General features: G+C 47.5%; 2 protein-coding genes across 2 annotated transcripts in view; one reads left to right on the plus strand and one right to left on the minus strand.

Moving 5' to 3' along the window:
- MYCBP (MYC binding protein) overlaps positions 1–18,002 on the minus strand; it is a 227,919-nt gene that overhangs the window by 112,275 nt on the left and 97,642 nt on the right. The gene's annotated exons all lie outside the window — the stretch shown is intronic.
- LSM10 (LSM10, U7 small nuclear RNA associated) lies at positions 5,470–6,392 on the plus strand. Its single transcript, XM_081962433.1, has one exon. It carries the CDS (start codon positions 5,637–5,639, stop codon positions 6,012–6,014), a length of 378 nt encoding a protein of 125 aa, XP_081818559.1. The 5' UTR covers positions 5,470–5,636; the 3' UTR covers positions 6,015–6,392.

The raw sequence follows: 18,002 nt of genomic DNA on the forward strand, positions 1-18,002 counted from the left end.
GCTGTGCATCAGCTCCATCTACCTGGCCATGGATTCTGCCTGTGTTTTGCAATGCTGCTGAGTCACAGAAAAGACTAAAAGCAAGCTTCTGCAATCATCGCACAAAGCTGTCCGCTGTGCACACCAATATCCACTGCTTCTCTGAAAACCAGTTCCATCTATGTCGCCCTATACATAAGACAGTTGTGGGGAGGTTGTTGTGTAAGTAGGCCAGAAGATAGGCAGAGCCTTCCTCCATGTTTACATTTATATGGGTGCAAGGAAGACTGCTTGCGGCCCAGTCAGCATGAATGTATAAATGCTCTGGTTGCCAACAGAAGGGCCAGAGCAGAAATAACAGAATAAGAGTTGGAAGGGATGTTGGAGGTCTTCTAGTCCAACCCACTGCTCAAGGCAGGAAACCCTATATCATTTCAGACAAATGGTTGTCTAATCTCTTATTGAAAACCTGCAGTGATGGAGCACTCACAACTTCAGGAGGGAAGTCATTCCATTGGTAAATAGTTTTAACTTCAAGAAATTTCTCATTTCCAAGTTGAATTTCCCTTTGATGAGCTTCTAGCCATTCCTTCTTCTCCTGCCCTCCAGTGTTTTGGAGAATAGGTGACTTCCTTTCTTCTGTGACAGTGTCACACCTGCCCCAACTTGGGTTCTTAGGAAAGAAAAACCATTGACTCCATTTATGTAAACGGAATACTTTTACTAAAAGCCAAGTGGTTACAGTACAACAAAGCCAGATCTGAAAGTTTGCGCCCAAAGGTTTCTGAGTCAACTTTCCATTTCTGTTCCTCCCCTCTGTTCTCTCCCAGTGGTGGGGTTCAATCAGTTTGCACCGGTTCAGTAAACCGGCTGAATAGTGTTCATTTCTTTTTTTTTTTTTAATTGAAAAAGTTTTATTCAAACATATTTTCCCCCTTTAAGCCCCCCACCATACAGTGCAAATCCCATACAGATACTATACCCCCTCCCCTCCCCCCAGCCCCCCCTAAAAAAAGGAAATTCAAATATTATACCAATTATTTTACCCCCTCCCCTCCCCCTGTCTAAAAGTAGATTACTCACACACATATTGTACCCCCTCTCTTCCCAACAATCACAGTATAAATTTCTCTTAGAATAATAATAGCCCATCAATCCCTTCTTCTAAACTAATTTAACATATATAAATCATAATATAAATTTCTCTTAAAATAATATTTCATTAATCCCATCTTCTAGTATATTTATACATATATATTACCCCACCCTCCACCCTAACCACCCCCACCTCCCACTCAACCCCCCCCTGACTTCCACTATACACCACTCTAATGATTCCAAGCATCCCATGTATTATTTACTCTAATCAACTATCAGTCTAAACAATCTTAGCTAAAGGCTACATAATACCTCCTGGTCTGGTACTTATTCTGTATATAATCAATCCATTTTGCCCATTCCTGTGTATAATTCTCCTGCTTCTGATCTTTTAAAAAAGCTGAAATTTTTGCCATTTCGGCGAACCCCGCCACTTTCTGAGTCCATTGACCAATTGTCGGTAAAAAATCTTTCTTCCAATGTTGCGCAATCAGCAGCCTGGCTGCTGTGACCATATAGAGAGCCAATTTTGTTTCCCCTTTAGTAAGATCCTTAGCTATACCCAGTAAAAACATTTGCGGAGTAAATTGTATTCTTTTTTTCAGTACATTTTGCATGACCCACCATATTTTTATCCAAAAAGACTTAACCTTATTGCAGGTCCACCATACATGAAAAAAGGTAGCATCTAGGCACCCGCATCTCCAACATTTTGGTTGAATATTTGGGTACATGCATGATAATTTTTTAGGATCTAAATACCACCTGTAAAACATTTTATAAAAATTCTCCCTTAAATTCTGTGACTGTGTAAATTTAACATTCTGAACCCATATTCTTTCCCATGTTTCCAACATAACAACTTCACCAAAATTCTGAGCCCATTTAATCATACAATCCTTAATCAATTCACTTTCTGAATCTCTTTCTAACAGTACATTATATATTCTTTTAACTTGTTTTGGGCCAGTCTCTTTTATCTGCTTAATCAGATCCACTTCTTTGTCCATAAAACCGACCCTTCGATCTTCTTCCCATCTCTTCTGAAGCTGTATATAATGTAACCAATTTAAGGTAATTCCTTCTTCCAACAGTTGTTCCAAAGTTTTTAACTTCCATTCATCCCCATCAGCGATAAGCACATCTTTGTATAAACAACCCCCGAGTGACTTAATCATAATCCCCATGGTGTCTGCAAGATCCAACCAAAGCGGTATCTTATAATCCCAATTGGGCCGGTGCTTCTTCCATACTCTCATCAGGGCACTTCGGAGAATGTGATTGTTGAACACTTTGTCCACCCTGTCTTTATAAAAAAGATATGCATGCCATCCCAGAACAAGATCATGGCCTTCTATATTCAGCAAATCCATTTTTGTTTTCCCAAACCAATCTGCTACATGCGTTAGTACCGCAGCTTCATAGTACAATCGAAGGTTTGGGAGTCTAAGGCCGCCTCTTTCGTGAGTATCTTGCATAATCTTCATCTTTACTCTCGGTTTTTTCTCCTTCCAAACAAATTTATTTAATGTTGCTTGCCAATTTAACAAAGTTTTATCTGTTTTAAGCACCGGTATCATCTGGAATAAAAAGATAAATCTAGGTAGAATGTTCATTTTAATTGCTGAGATCCTTCCAAGCAAAGACAATTGTAGCTTTTTCCATACTTCAAGGTCTTTCTGGATCTTTTGCCACAACACTTCATAATTATTTGAGAAAAGTTTTGTGTTTGATTCTGCAATTTGTATTCCTAAATACTTGACCTTGGAGACTATTTCAAAGCCTGCTAAACTTTCAAATCTCTTTCTTTGAGACTCTGTCATGTTTTTAACCATCATTTTCGTTTTGTTTTGATTTAGTCTATACCCAGACACCATGCCAAATTCTACTATAATATTTTTCATCTGGATTATTGATTTCAAAGTGTGTGAAAGGGTAACAACCAGATCGTCGGCAAATGCTCTAGTTCTATATTCCTTTTGCCTAATAGTTATGCCATCTAAGGATTCTGAGTCCCGAATTGCGTTCAACAAGACTTCCAAAGTTAAGATAAATAACAATGGAGATAATGGGCAACCTTGTCTTGTACCTTTTTGTATCTCGAAAGTTGTTGACAGATTTCCATTAATAATAAGTTGTGCATTTTGTTGCTGATAAATTGCTCCAATCGCCTGCCGAAATCGTGGTCCCATATCCATCTTTTCCAGAGTCTTGGTTAGAAAATTCCAGTTCACTCGATCAAAGGCCTTCTCTGCATCCAAGAAGACCAGCGCTGCCGAGATCTGCTTATTCTTATCAAGATAGTCAATTAAATCTATGAGTTGCCTTACATTCTCCTTCATATGTCTGCCTTCAATAAATCCTGCTTGATCATGATGAATAATCTCTTGAATAACCGGCATCAATCTTGTTGGCTAGTACCTTAGCAAATATTTTATAATCTGTATTCAGAAGAGATATCGGCCTATAATCTTCTGGTTTCTTAGGGCCCTCTTTATCTTTGGGTATTAATGAGATAAAAACCGCTTTCCATGAGGAGGGTATTTTACCGCCTTGCTGTATGTTACAAAAAAGTTGTGTAAGATATTCAATTATTTCCAGTTGTAAAGTTTTATAGTACATTGCAGTCAAACCATCAGTCCCTGGAGCCTTTGCTAGTTTAAGTTGGTTTATAGCTAAAGTGATCTCATCAGCAGTTATCAGACGTTCCAAATTTGCCTTTTGAAGCACAGATATTTTAGTAACTCTTTTTTCTTCCAAAAAAATCATCTACTGACTTGTTCTGTATATTATCGTGTACATATAACTTAGCATAATAGTCCACAAATGATTTTTTAATCAAATCTTGTTGATATACCGTCTTCCCTCCATACTCAATTCTATCAATAATTCTATCATTCGTGTTCCTTCTCAAAGTATAAGCCAACCACCTACCAGGTTTATAATAGTGTTCATTTCAATCCAATACAGAGGGGTGTCACAGTCAAGGTCCGTAGGCTGGCCCTTGGTACCTCAACCTGGCCCAGCAGGGCGCTCGCTCTGGGTGTGCATAGCACATTTGCCTGCCTTGCCCGGCCTGGCCTCATTTGCCCAGCCCCGCTTTGCCCCTCACCTCCCAGCCACTCCTTTTTTCACCTCGCCCACCTGCTCTCCTTGCCCAGCCTTGCCTCAACACTCCTGGCTGCTCACCTTGACACGCCCAGCCTTGCCTCCACACTTCTAGCCACTTGCCTCAACACGTGATGGCTGGCCTCTCCTCGATATGTGATGCCCCGACATGCCCTGCATGGCAGGTTGGTGTGGGGGGAGGGCATCTGTAGGCCCTCATGGCCTTCCTCACCCTGAAATACCTCGTGCACTTAACGAGCCTCGTGTTCAATTAGGGAATGTGTGGGTGAAAGGAGGGAGTGATTCCGTTCAAGGTGTAAGATTCGCTCCCAGGAATCCTCGGGTTACGAATGGAATGGGCAGGTTCCATTACATTCATAACTTGAGGACTACCTGTATTCCAAGTGTGATCTTACCAGTGTAGTATAAAAAGCAGTACAGGTAGTCCTCAACTCACAACTTTAATGACTTCAAAGTTACAACAGCACTGAAAAAAGTGACCTATGTTTTCACACTTGTGACCATTGCAGCATCTCCTTGATCAAAATTCAGATGCTTGGCAGCTGACTTGTATTTATGACGGTTGCAGTATCCCAGGGTAATGTGATCTCCTTTTGTGATCTTCTGACAAGCAAAGTCAACGGGGAAGCCAGATTTACTTAACAATCATGTTACTAAACTTAACAACTGGCAAGAAAGATGGCGAAACGGGGCAAAACACAGCAAACGCTTAGCGACTGATGGTCATAAATCGAGGAGTACCTGTGCTAACATTTCTCATGATCTTGAAGCTATCCCTCCTCTCTTCATGCAGCCCAGGGCCGGGTTGGCCTTTTTGGCAGGTGAAACCACCCCTGCCTCGCATTTAAGTGGCTGTCCACTAGGACGGGGCTCCCCAATCCCAGCCCATTCCGAACCGGGCGGCGCGAGCGATGGGCGGCCGCGCCTCTCCCTCGCACCACCCCCACATACACGCAGTGCCGCCACCCGGGAAAGGCTGCACCAGGACAAAAGCCGCCTAATCCGTCCCTCCCTTTCCTCGCCCCCGAACTGCATTTCGCTGCCTCTGAAGCCCCTTCAGAAATCACTGACCGGCCGCCCCTCCCGCACCCCCCCGCCATCCTGCACGTGACCCGAAAGGGAGAGTTCGCGAGGTGGGCGGCCGCGAGGAGGAGGAGGTGGAAGGGGGAGGAAGCCGGGGGAGGCAAGCTCCGCTTCCGGGGCCGAACATCCGGCGCGGCCATTGGAGCTCGCTCCACGCAGCTGAGCCAATGGCACCGCTCCAACACGGGCGGGCGGCTTTGGAGGCGGGGCCTCGCCGGGCCGCCTCGGGCCTGCCTTCCGAGGCGAGCGGGGCGGGTGGGCGCGGCCGTCCGCCGGAGGAGCGTTGGAGAGCGGGGGCCGGGATGCGGGCCCCGGGGTCTTCCGGCTGAGCCGCGCTCCGGGCCGCCATGGAGATCAGCCACTCGGTGAAGGAGCGCACCATCGCGGAGAACAGCCTGGTGCTGCTCTTGCAGGGCCTGCACAGCCGCATCACCACCGTGGAGCTGCGTGACGAGAGCGTGGCCGTGGGCCGCATCGTCAACGTGGACGCCTTCATGAACGTCCGCCTGGGCGAGGCCACCTTCACCGACCGCCACGGCCGCGCCTGCCGGCTGCAGGACCTCTTCGTCACCGGCAGGAACGTCCGCTACGTCCACATCCCCGACGAGGTGGACATCCGGGCCACCATCGAGCAGCAGCTGCAACTCATCCACCGCGTCCGCACCTTCGGCGGCCGAGGCAAGGGCAGGACCGAGTTCCTTCGGCCGAAGCCAGCGGCCAAGTGAGCGGTCCGGCGGGCACGCGGTGGAGCTAGCGCTGGAAATTGCTGGCTTCCGGAGAAATGTGCCCGGTAAGACCCGTCGCTCGCTTGGGAAGGCCGTGGCTGCTCCCACTCCGGTTCCCCGAGGAGTCGGATGGGGCCGTTTCTTTGCCAGAATGCCTACCCACAAGGACCATGTTTTCAGGGGCTTTTCTCGTCATATTCAGTCTCCACCCTGAACTGCTTCCCCCTCCTCAAGGATAAACGTTGAAGCTTTAAAATCCAGGCAGCCTGTTGAAGCAGGGTGGAGCCTTTGGGATCCCCGCTTGAAGCTCCGTATGGTGGATGCTTTTGGATTACAGTCATCTAGTCAGTCAGAAATAAAAACTTATTTTGCACCTCATGGGTTGGACTTCCTGGAGTTTTTTGTATTAATTTGTTCAGTTTACAAAATAAGTAAAGGATGGTAAGCAAAATGTCTCTCTTTTATCGGGGGAAACCCAGACGTACAAAAATGAAACAGCCCTGAATTCCAAGGTTGGTTGTTCACATTGCCCCTAATCCCCTTTATGGTTCCTGGCCTTTGGAAAACTGCCTAAAATAATGTGGCTCTGTCAACAAAACCATGCCCTTGTTCCTGCATATGTGAAGGCTGGGTTTATGCAACACACTAGTCCTGGCAAAAACGGATGGTAGTGGGTGACTGTAATTGTTATAGGAATACCATTCTATTAGGACATAATTTGTTGGATTATTACATTTTGTTAACCTGAGTTACGCTTTGTTGCATTTTGTCAATTAAACCACAGCATAGTAGGTTGCTGGAGGAAATACGGGGGTGAAAATTTTGCTTGCAAACTATGAATCTTATTGAAACTTGCTTGGTTTAGAACTGCTTGCAACAGTGCCCTGGTGTCCCTGCATACTACATTGCAAAGGGGTTGATGGGTAAGCATAGGTTGCAGAAGGCTGCATTGTGCACACCTCCCAAATCCCAGCTGCACATTTTGTAGAGGTGCGTATCCTGAGTGCTCATTGGCTGATGGCAATAGCATTTAGACTTCTATACCGCTTCGTAGCCCTCTCTAAGCGGTTTACAGAATCAGCATATTGCCTCCAACAATCTGGATTGTCATTTTACTGACCTCAGAAGGATGGAAGACTGGATCAACCTTAAGTCGCTCAGAATCAAACTCCTGGAGTGAGCAGAGAGTTAGATCCGTCTTCCTGTTCTTTGCTATTTGAGCACCTACCAGCCAGAACATTACATTTGCAGAAATATAAACATTACATTTATAAAATATAAATCTATGCACCTGTCCCCAAACAGATGCATGTGTTTGACAGCCCTGTTCTAATCTAACCCCGTGCCAGTGATGGCTAACCTTTTTGTCATTGCGTGCCGAAAGTGCCCGCATGTACAATAGCACGAGTGTGCAACCGCATGTGTGCAACAGCACGCACCTGCACTCATAATGCAACGTGCGTTCAACTCCCCCCCATGCACCCTGCCCCCCTGCGCATGCACACACAACCCCCACACTGCCCCTACCACCACCCCCGCATCCCATTTTGGGCCTAGTAGGCTTCCCTGCAACCTCTTGGGAACAAAAACATGGATTACTTCAATGTCTCGTTTTGTAAGATTTTTCATCCTTCCTGGATACTATTGGACCCAACCTGTCTTCTCTCATAATGTATCAAATCCACTTTTCCAATTATACAAGTTAGAAGAAATTTCTCCTCTTCTGAATCTCACAAATTCAACAATAGCAAGGTCATTTCTCCCAAAATGCCAGATACCTTCATTTCTTCAACCATTCCTTTTTTTCTCTTCTTGCACCTAATCTAAAAATTAACTTGACTTCTGTAGTCATATTTAGCTAAGTCTGGCATTGTTTATTGTATAGGCAGGCTGCTGCATAATGTGTTCCTTTCATAATTGCTAAGCAACTGAAAGCATAGCCAATAGGAAATCTGGTTCTAAATCTCCATTAATTTTTTAAAAGCTAAGATTTTTATGATGGTGGTGTGGATATATATGTGGGACCAGGGCCTGAAAATGGCTTTGCAAAATCAATTTAAATATGGAAAATTTTACTGAATTAATCAGGAAATGGAAGTTGACAGAATTGTGGGTATGCAAATCGCTATACCGTATTTTTCAGAGTATAAGATGCACCAAGGTTTTGAAGAGGCAAATTTTAAAAAAGGTTTTTTGTTAAAACAGGCCGTTTGTTGTCAAAAAAGGGGCATTAAGAAGCTCATAGAATGCTGCTGGGGTGGGGCAAAATTGAGCAAAAACCGGCCCATTTTTTCCTCATTTCCGCCCTCCCTAGTCCCCCCCCCCCCCCCGGAGCATTCTCAAAGCCTCCTAAAGCCTATGCACAGCCATTTTGGTGAAGGGGCGGGGTTTCAGGAGGCAAAAAAAGCTGTATTCAGTGTATAAGATGCACCCAGATTTTCAGCCTTTTTTTTTTTTGGGGAGGAAAAAAGGTGCGTCTTATACTCTGAAAAACACAGTAAGTTACTGGCATGGAAATCTAGATTATTCTTGGAATGAAAATTGTAGTTTTATGGCCTTCCTAGAGTGAACGCTAGCATTATTTGGGGCATCCTTCAAGTCATTCCCCCACTCATGGTATTTCCTTGTTGCTCAGTCGCGAAGTGATGTCTGACTCTTCGCAGCCCCATGGACCACAGACGCCCGTCCCCCCTGTCCTCCACAGTCTCGCAGAGTCTGCCCAAATTCATGCCCATTGTGTCAAAGGCACCATCTAAACCACTGGTAGTCAACCTGGTCCCTACCGCCCTCTAGTGGGCATTCCAGCTTTCATGGTGAGCGGTAGGGGTTTGCTGTAACTGCTTTATAAAAGTAAAGTTACTTCCCTACTTTATAAATGACCATTACTGTGGAACCAGTGGGCGGTTAGAAAATTTTACTATTAACAGAGATACAAAAGTGGGCGGTAGGTATAAAACCAGGGCTAAACCATCTCATCCTCTGCCGTCACCTTCTTTTGCCTTCCATATTTCCCAACATCAGGGTCTCGCCAAAGTATTTGAGCTTCAGCTTCAGGAACTCTCCCTCCAAAGGACAGTCAGGTAAAATTTCCTTTAGATTGACTGAGTATTCCCTCCTTGGACAATTTCTCTCATAGAGAGAGAGGAGAGAGGAGGAGGAGCTTCCGGAGGGAATGGAGGACTGCCTCTGAGCTCCGCTAAATGCGGAGGGCTTCCTGACGGGCGGGATGCTGCCGACCCTCATTTCCATCCTGAGGGTCGGGGATTTTTGGCGCCAAACATCCTGGCACCTGCCTGGCCCCAAGCTGGCCTGTCGGGTCGGCCGGGCAGCCGGACAGGAGGAAGATAGCGCGCCAGTCGGCGCGGCGTGGCAGCTGGCGTTTTAAACCAGCATGGCGGCCGGCGCTCTCAGAATCGGAGTCGGAGCGGCAGAGCGGCGGCAGAGCAACGGAGCGCCAGAGCCAGCGGAGCAGCGGAGCGGTAAAGATTGGATTGGAGGGGGGCAAGAAGGCTGGAGGAGGTGGAGGACAGCGGTGGAGGACAGCGGCGGTGGTCTGGGCGGTCTGCGTGATTGCGTGATTGTGTGACTGGGCGGTTTTTGGCCTGTGACATGAGAATGATGGTGGCAACCCAGGAGAGCCGAGCGGCCCAAATTACGAACTATGGATCGCTGAGCTCGAATCTGGCCGGTGATTGTGTGAAGGAATGTAAGGCCCGAGGGAGGCCCGAGAGACCCAAGGCGCCGAAGGGAAGAAGGAAGGAGGGTGAGGCCTGAGGCGCCGGAGGAAGCAGAGAGTTGAAAGAACGAGGGAAGGGCTGCAGGGAGGCCGCAGGGAGGCCGATGCAGCCCTCCCGGGCCCAATAACAACACCTGGGTTGCCAAATGGACAGAGGATTCTTTTCATCTAGGGCAGGCCATGGAATCGGAGGCCTGGAACATCAGAGGCCCATGCAGAAGGTCAGACCCAGTGTTTTGCTGTGCTCACTACTACCCCCCCCCCACTCACTCATTTACCATCTACTTACTACGGGCTATCTGCCCTACCATCTATTATGACTTACCATCCATTGCAAACTACCTCTTAGCTGCAATTTTTATCCACCAGCTGGCTACTTTATCATACTTCCATCAGCCAGCATATCCACCCAGATATGGACTATTTCCATCAGCCTATCCCCCTGCCTGGACTATCTTCTTGCCAAGACCATCCCCTTAGTGGGAACTGTGGCCACTGATACATCTACAGCTCCCACTTGACGAACTTGGCCCTGTCTAATCATGTTATATACGAGGCTAGACCTACTACAGCTACGAGATTCCCCCCTCTCGCAGCTATGGCCTCCTGCCCTTTCAAGGGCCCACCTTGAGGACGGGTTCATTAACCCAGAGAGGTGGAGGAAGCGCACGTTAAGGGGTTTTTTAATTAAATGTTTTTTAAAAGTTGTAAGGGGTTATAAGGATGGGGGGGGGGAACAGGTCAGGAGGGATGGGAGAGCCAGGCACCTGGGTGTGGTCGAAGGAGGAGGGAGCGGAGTGGGGGAGGAGAGGGAAGATAGCATTCTTGCACAGGGCTCCCTGATACCAACGGTCGTGGGGAGGGGCAGATGCGAGGACAGATCAAGAACGCGTAGTCGGTTGGGAGACCGGGGTTTTTGGTCATTCCCGGTCGTTTGTACCAACCCCTGCACACTAGGTGGTCAGGATCTACAGACCCGAGGCCTGAGACTGTTGTTATGCAACGCGAGGTCCGTTGTCAATAAGGCCCCCCTCATTCACGATCTAATTTCGGAGGGGGAGCCGGACCTCGCAGGAATAACCGAGACCTGGTTGGGCCACGAGGGAGGTCTACCCCTCGTGGAAATGTGCCCGCCAGGTTATCGAGCATTTCACCAGCCTCGGGCCCAGGGAAGGGGCGGTGGGGTAGCAGTGATTATCCGGGAAGACTTGGAGCCGAGAGAGTTCACTGTGCCACAGACATCCGGGTGTGAGTCCCTCGTCGTGAGATGGGGCCCAGGGAGGCAGTTGGGCCTGCTGATAGTATACCTGGCTCCTCGCTATACATCAGTGGCCCTGCCTGAACTCCTCGAGCTGATCTCATCGGTGGCGGTTGAGACCCCCAAACTTGTAGTGATGGGGGATTTTAATCTGCCGTCGATGGGAGAAGCATCTGAGGGGGTTCGGGAGTTCATGGCTTCCATGACAGCCATGGACCTGACCCAGTTAATTCAGGGCCCTACTCACGAGGGAGGCCACACGCTGGACCTTGTCTTTGTCTCTGGCCAGTGGACGAGTGATCTGGGAATAGGGGACCCAACTATTATTCCCCTGTCATGGTCAGATCACTCACTTCTCCGGCTTAACTTCCCTGGTGCTACACCCCGCTGCGGGGAGGCGGAGCCGGAAGGTATTAGATGGTTCCGCCCCAAGCGCCTGATGGAACCAGATAGGTTCCAGACGGAGCTTGGGCCACCTCCTGTGGACCTGACCCGCCCCCGCGTAGAGGACCTGGTAGACGCATGGAATAGTGCGACTGCCGGGGCCCTAGACCGGGTGGCGCCTTTGCGGCCTCTCCTGCGGCGACGAACCACCCTGGCCCCTTGGTTCACCGAGGAGCTAAGGGTGATGAAACGCCACAAGAGACGCCTAGAGAGTCGTTGGAGATCCTCCCGTTCCGAATTCGACCGAGCACAGGCACGAGCCTATTTGAGGACGTACCTTGTGGCATTAAGAGCGGCCAAACGTCAATATTGCGCCGCTCTTATTGCGTCCACAGATAACCGCCCTGCCGCCCTGTTTCGGGTGACTCGCTCCCTCTTGTCTGAGAGACCGCGGGAAGCCCCTTTACAGGGCAGAGCAGAGGAGTTTGGGAAATATCTACAGGACAAAGTCGCTCAAATCCGGATGGGATGGGCCCCTTTCAGTGGTCCAGTAGAGACGCCCGTGGCGAGTCTTGAGGGACCGCTTTGGGAGGAGTTTGACTCGGTTGCCATCGAGGATTTGGACAGGTTGCGTGGACGTCTGCGACCCACCACATGTTTATTGGACCCGTGTCCCTCCTGGCTTGTACTGGCATCCTGGGAGGTTACGCGCGACTGGCTCCTGGGCCTAGTGAACGCCTCATTGGGTGAGGGGTCTCTACCGGCCGCCTTGAAAGAGGCGGTGGTGAGGCCCCTGCTCAAGAAGCCTTCCCTGGACCCAACGGACCTAGTCAATTATCGTCCTGTCTCCAACCTTCCTTTTTTAGCGAAGGTTGTAGAGAGTGTGGTGGTACAGCAGTTCCCACGCCACCTGGAGGAAAATGATTATCTAGACCCGCGCCAGTCCGGCTTCCGACCCGGGCACAGCACGGAGACGGCCTTGGTCGCATTGGTCGATGATCTCTGGAGGGCCAGAGATAGGGGTTGTTCCTCTATCCTGGTCCTATTAGACCTCTCGGCGGCGTTCGATACCATCGACCATGGTATCCTGTTGCACCGGCTAGAGGGGCTGGGGAGTCAGGGGCACCGTTTTACGGTGGTTTGGCTCCTACCTCTCTGACCGGACGCAACGTGTGTTGGCAGGGGAGCAGAGTTCGACCCGGAGGTCACTCACATGTGGAGTGCCACAGGGATCGGTGCTCTCGCCTCTCCTGTTCAACACATATATGAAACCGCTGGGCGAGATCATCCGTGGTTTTGGGGTGGGATATCATCTGTATGCTGATGATACTCAGCTATACATTTCCACCCCGAACCACCCCAATGAGGCCGCCGAAATGATCTCCCGGTGTTTGGAGGCCGTACGGGTCTGGATGGATGGCAACCGACTAAAACTCAACCCTTCCAAGATGGAGTGGCTGTGGCTTCCGGCCCCCCGGTTCAACCAGGTGCTTCCATCTCTGGCCATTGGGGGCGTGCAACTAGCCCCCATGGAACAGGTGCACAATTTGGGCGTCCTCCTAGATGCCCGGCTGTCCATGGATGACCATGTAACAGCCGTGGCGAGGGGGGCGTTCCATCAGGTCCGCCTGATGCGCCAATTGCGCCCCTTATTGGACCGGGATGCCCTACGCACAGTCACCCATGCGCTAGTGACGTCTCGCCTGGACTACTGCAATGCTCTCTACATGGGGCTTCCCTTGAGATGCACTCGGAGACTGCAGTTGGTCCAGAACGCGGCCGCGCGGGTGATTATGGGGAGGACTAGATACTCCCCTGTAACACCTCTCCTGCGCGAGCTGCACTGGCTTCCTGTAGTCTACCGAGTGCGTTTCAAGGTTTTGATTATGATCTTTAAAGCGCTTCATGGCACAGGGCCTAGTTACATGCAGGATCGCATCCTGCCCCATACATCCCTACGACCAATCCGCTCACACAGAGAGGGACTTCTTCGGGTGCCGTCCGCCAAACAGTGCCGGGGGGCCACACCCAGGAGCAGAGCCTTCTCTGTGATGGGCCCAGCCCTGTGGAATGACCTCCCCCGTGACATCAGGACTACTTCCGATCTCCGCTCCTTCCGTGTACAGCTGAAGACCCACCTCTTTCAATTATCTGGCCTGGCTCAACCGTAAACTTCTCTTACTCCTCCTGACAGTTCTTTTAAATTTTAAAAACCTTAAATTTTAAATTGTGCTTTACAATTGGGGTATTTTTAATGGTGACTTTTAATTGTCCAATGTGATGTAATTTGGTACCTCCTCCGTGTATGTATGTCCTGCATATATGTATGTTTATGTGTTGTATATGTTTTATATGCCCCACTGTATGCCGCCCCGAGTCCTGTCTGGAAAGGGAGCGGCTAATAAATTTAAGTTTATTATTATTATTATTATAGGGATTATAAGATATACCCCCATCTATCACTCATAACAAGTACATTTGATTTATATGTATTGCATGAGGAGTCGGTGACCATTTTTTCTTCAGAAGGGTCAGGCTTCATATTCCTTCCACAACTGAAATTGGGTATGATGAATGTGTTTTAAGAGTTGATGTGAAATAACTAGGTCAAAGGGACAGATATATTCATTTAGTGCAGTGCTTCTCAAATAGTGGGGCGGGCCCCCCAGGGGGGGCGCGAGGCTCCGTAAAGGGGGGCTCAGCTCAAATTATTTTATATATTTTTGTTTTGCAGGTTAAAGGTTTTTTTTAATATTGTGTTCCTTTAAATCCTGTGCTCCTTTAAATCTTTTCTGCTACAGTTAATAAAGCTATTCTTTGTTGTAAATTGATCCACATTTCTTTCTTTTTTTATTCTTATACGTTAATAAGGATACAGTGTTATGCAGAGGTGTACTTATAACAATTTTATAGACAAATGATACTATTTACAGTTGCGCGGGGGGCGCGAAATGTTTTCTTCTTCCTAGGGGGGGCATGACAGAAAATAATTGAGAAGCACTGATTTAGTGGAAGTAATATTTGGAGTGTAAGAGCTTATAGGGTTGATAAATGGGAAGCAATGCAGTCAAATAAGGTTCACCATAGTCAAAGACCAGCAGAAAGAGGGTGTGACATAAGGAATTAAAAAGCATAAAAATACAAAAAATAAAATTATGTATTAAAAAAGCTTAAAAATGTAAAAACAAACATTGTCCTGGATATTTATGCAGTAATGATTTGAGGCTACTACAAATATATCTAGTATGAGCACTGGAGAAATACAGGTTCAATTATCTCTCTGAGTCAAGATTCATCTCTTAGTGAGAATTAAATCCAATATGGCTGACCCCTTTTCTTTCTTGGGAGACAAAGCTGTCTGCTATATTTGTAAGGAATCTGTGTCAGCATTCCAAGTAATGCACCCATTGGAAGCATAACTCCGAGGCAGGTATATCCTCAAAGGATGCGTTTATTGGATACATCATATCGGCACAGCTGGTGAACACCAATTCTAACAGTTCTGCAGTTCACCTAATTAAAAAACCAAACTCCCTCCTCCCAGGTGTCACCTGTCACATTGTTCAATGAAGATGGCGGGCAGGCTCTTCTCCACTTTCAATAGCCAGCTGTTTCAATGACCTTGGTTCCCACAGGAAAGCATTTTGTTTTGACTGGAACCTGGCTACCTACTTCCCCCCTCCCTTCCCCCTCTCAGGTTTCAAGGCAACTATGAGGCAGCGCAAGATGGCTTCAGCTAGATTCGCTTCAGAGTTGACAATTGTTGTTTGATCTTCCACTAGGTGCAGAGTTTGTCTCCCAGTCAGGGTAGTTAAAGTTCCTATTACTATTGTGGTATTCTTCCTACATGCCTTAGTTGACTAGCAAAACGTTTGTTGATTTCCTCTGGTTGGGTGGGTGGCCTGTAGTGTCATTATGACACTTATTCTTTTTTCCTTTTATATTGACCCAAATGCATTCACAACAGTGTTTGTCATTGTTCTGCTGTATTTCTGTAGAAATAAACAGGTAGGTCTTGACTTATAACAGTTCATTTAGTGACCATTCAAATTTACAATGGCATTGAAAAAAGGGACATGACCATTTTTCACAGTCACAACCTTTGTAGCATCCCGATGATCATGTCATCAAAATTTAGAGGCTTGGCAGCTGGTTCATACATATGACCAATGGTGTATCTCAAGGTCATGCAATCAGCTTTTGCAACCTACGACAAGCAAACTCAGTGGGGAAGCCAGGTTCACATAACAACCGGGTTACTAACTTATCAACTGCAATGGTTCACTTAACGACTGTGGCAAGGAGACTCAACAGGAAGTTTTCCAGCTGGACAGATGTGCAGGGTGTGGGCTTTTAAGAGTGTCACATGAACCCTGTCTGATAAACCATCTCAGAGAGTCTTTTGAATCAGAACCCCCACTGGAGGTGGGGGTGAAGAAGGGCAGCGTCTCATCAGACCCTGGGGAAGCAACAGATCCCTCGTGGGTTAGAGATTTGCTTATAAATCAGAGTCGGGCGGCAGCCTTCAACATGGCTGACAAGATGCTGACTGTTAAAATAATTTTGGAGCAGGAGGGGAATGGAAGAGATGAAAGGCTGGGCAAGGAAATTTATTTAACCCACATTTATAAATTAAACCTGAACATAAATAATATTGATGGTCAAATTGGGATTTATTTCTTCAAAAGAAAAAGAAAAAAGAAGGTGGAGGGTTGTAACACCAGCCTCCACAGAAGCTGTTTGTTTGTAAACGCTTTCAGACAGACGGATAGAAAGCAGAGAAGTGGCAAACCCACGCAATTATAAACTTTAAATTTGGTTTTGGATACCGAAGGTTTTTATTTTTACTTTGTTTGAATTCCTCCCAGCTAATATAAACAAGAAAAAAGCAGTCTTCTTACTGATAATGGAATCTTAACCTTGACCCTGTGGGAAGTTTTAATTAACCAACTGCCATAAATTAGAAGGAGGCAAGAGAAACTCTTGGCTGATTACAAGCTTGCTACAAGTTATTTATTTTGAGCAGTTATTAAAGGGAAGAATAAAACATTGTACTCAAAACAGGGACATACGAAGGTTTCTTTTTTCTTCTCTTTTTTCTCTCTCTTCTGCAAAAGATTAAGATGGCATCAGCTTCTCTTCCGGTTTCAAATTACTTGGATTAACTAAATTTAAGGTGGACCAGAAATTTTGAAATAAGACTTGTATAATTAACTGCAATCTTGGAACTGGATATTAAGGAAGAACAAAAGACTAAAATGGCTCCCATTGCGTCTCTCCATAGCAGTTGAAGTAGATAAAGTTAAGGTGGATTAGAACTCTGAAACTTTGGAATTGGACATCATGGAAAACTGGGAATTAGAAGAACTATGTGAAATTATAAAAAATATGCATAAATCATTAAATGATTGTCACTTATAGACAATTTAAGGGTAATCTAATCCAAGATACGGAAAAATAGAGAGGGAACATGGAATATATCTACAATGGGAAACTACTGAGACTTAAAGATAGAACCACAAATTAGGGGTGCGTAAGGATGTATAATTATAGAAAGATAATGATGAGAATAGCTGGGAATGGTAACCAGGTCTACATCTCAACCAAAATTAGGCTGGTGGCCAGCAACCAAGCTAACAAGCCAGCAATCAGCCGGCTGCCTCTGATCTGCCTGCCTTGTGCCCGCGCCCGGCTCCTACACCCTTGCCCAACCGCACTGCCCTCTGGCTTTTCTTCCTGCCTCCCTCGGCTGATGGTGCTGGCCAGGAGAAGGCGAGACTGTAGAGGGGGAGGAGGGCGCATGGCTCTGCGATGTGCACCAGGGAACTGGGAAGGAAAGCATTTTCAGGTGGCAGCACGTGCCGGAACCGCCTGCCACCTCAAACACGATGCACTTTTTTGGCCTCTGCATGGGCCTTTTTTGGAATCGGGGAAGGGATTATGGCGCTGCCACTCAAAAATGCTTTCATTGAAAAGGCTTTGAATTCAATTCCCTGGGCTGCTTCAGGAATCAGGCTCCATGTGAACGTGAGGATCCCCGCCGCATGGAGCCACCCAAAAATGCGACGAGCGGAGCGGGTGGCTGAAGCTACATTTGGAGTATAAGATGCACCAGATTTTCACCCTCTTTTCTGGGGAAAAAAGGTGTGTCTTATACTCCGAAAAATATGGTAAATATCCTGTGTCTGGAGGCCAAGCTGCTCTGCCAAGCCCGAGAACTCCAGGGTGATGGCAGAAGTGGAGAGTATTGTGTGGCAGAGCTCCTCAGGACTCCTCATCTGCAGTGACGTGCAGTCAAGAGAGGCGGAGCCTCACCGCTCTCATCATGAAAATAAAAAAAAATACTCCGGGAAGCCGCGAAAGTGGCTGGGAGAGGCGCGCAGCTTGGTTTAGCCTCCTTGGACATCTCAGCAGCAGCCCCAAGTATGCCGATCTCACCATTTTTTGCATCGGGCGAGCCCTGGGTCCTTGCAAGGGAAATGGGACCACGTGTGCAGGAGGCTCCTCAGCTCCAGCTTCAATCAGCGGTCCCCTTCATGTTGATTTAGGAAGGAGAGGAATGGAACCACGTGTGCAGGGGAAGGGAATCACGGCTGCGCTAATCTGAGGC

This window comes from Natrix helvetica (assembly GCF_964273705.1).
Source record: "Natrix helvetica genome assembly, chromosome: 9".
Taxonomy (NCBI): domain Eukaryota; kingdom Metazoa; phylum Chordata; class Lepidosauria; order Squamata; family Natricidae; genus Natrix; species Natrix helvetica.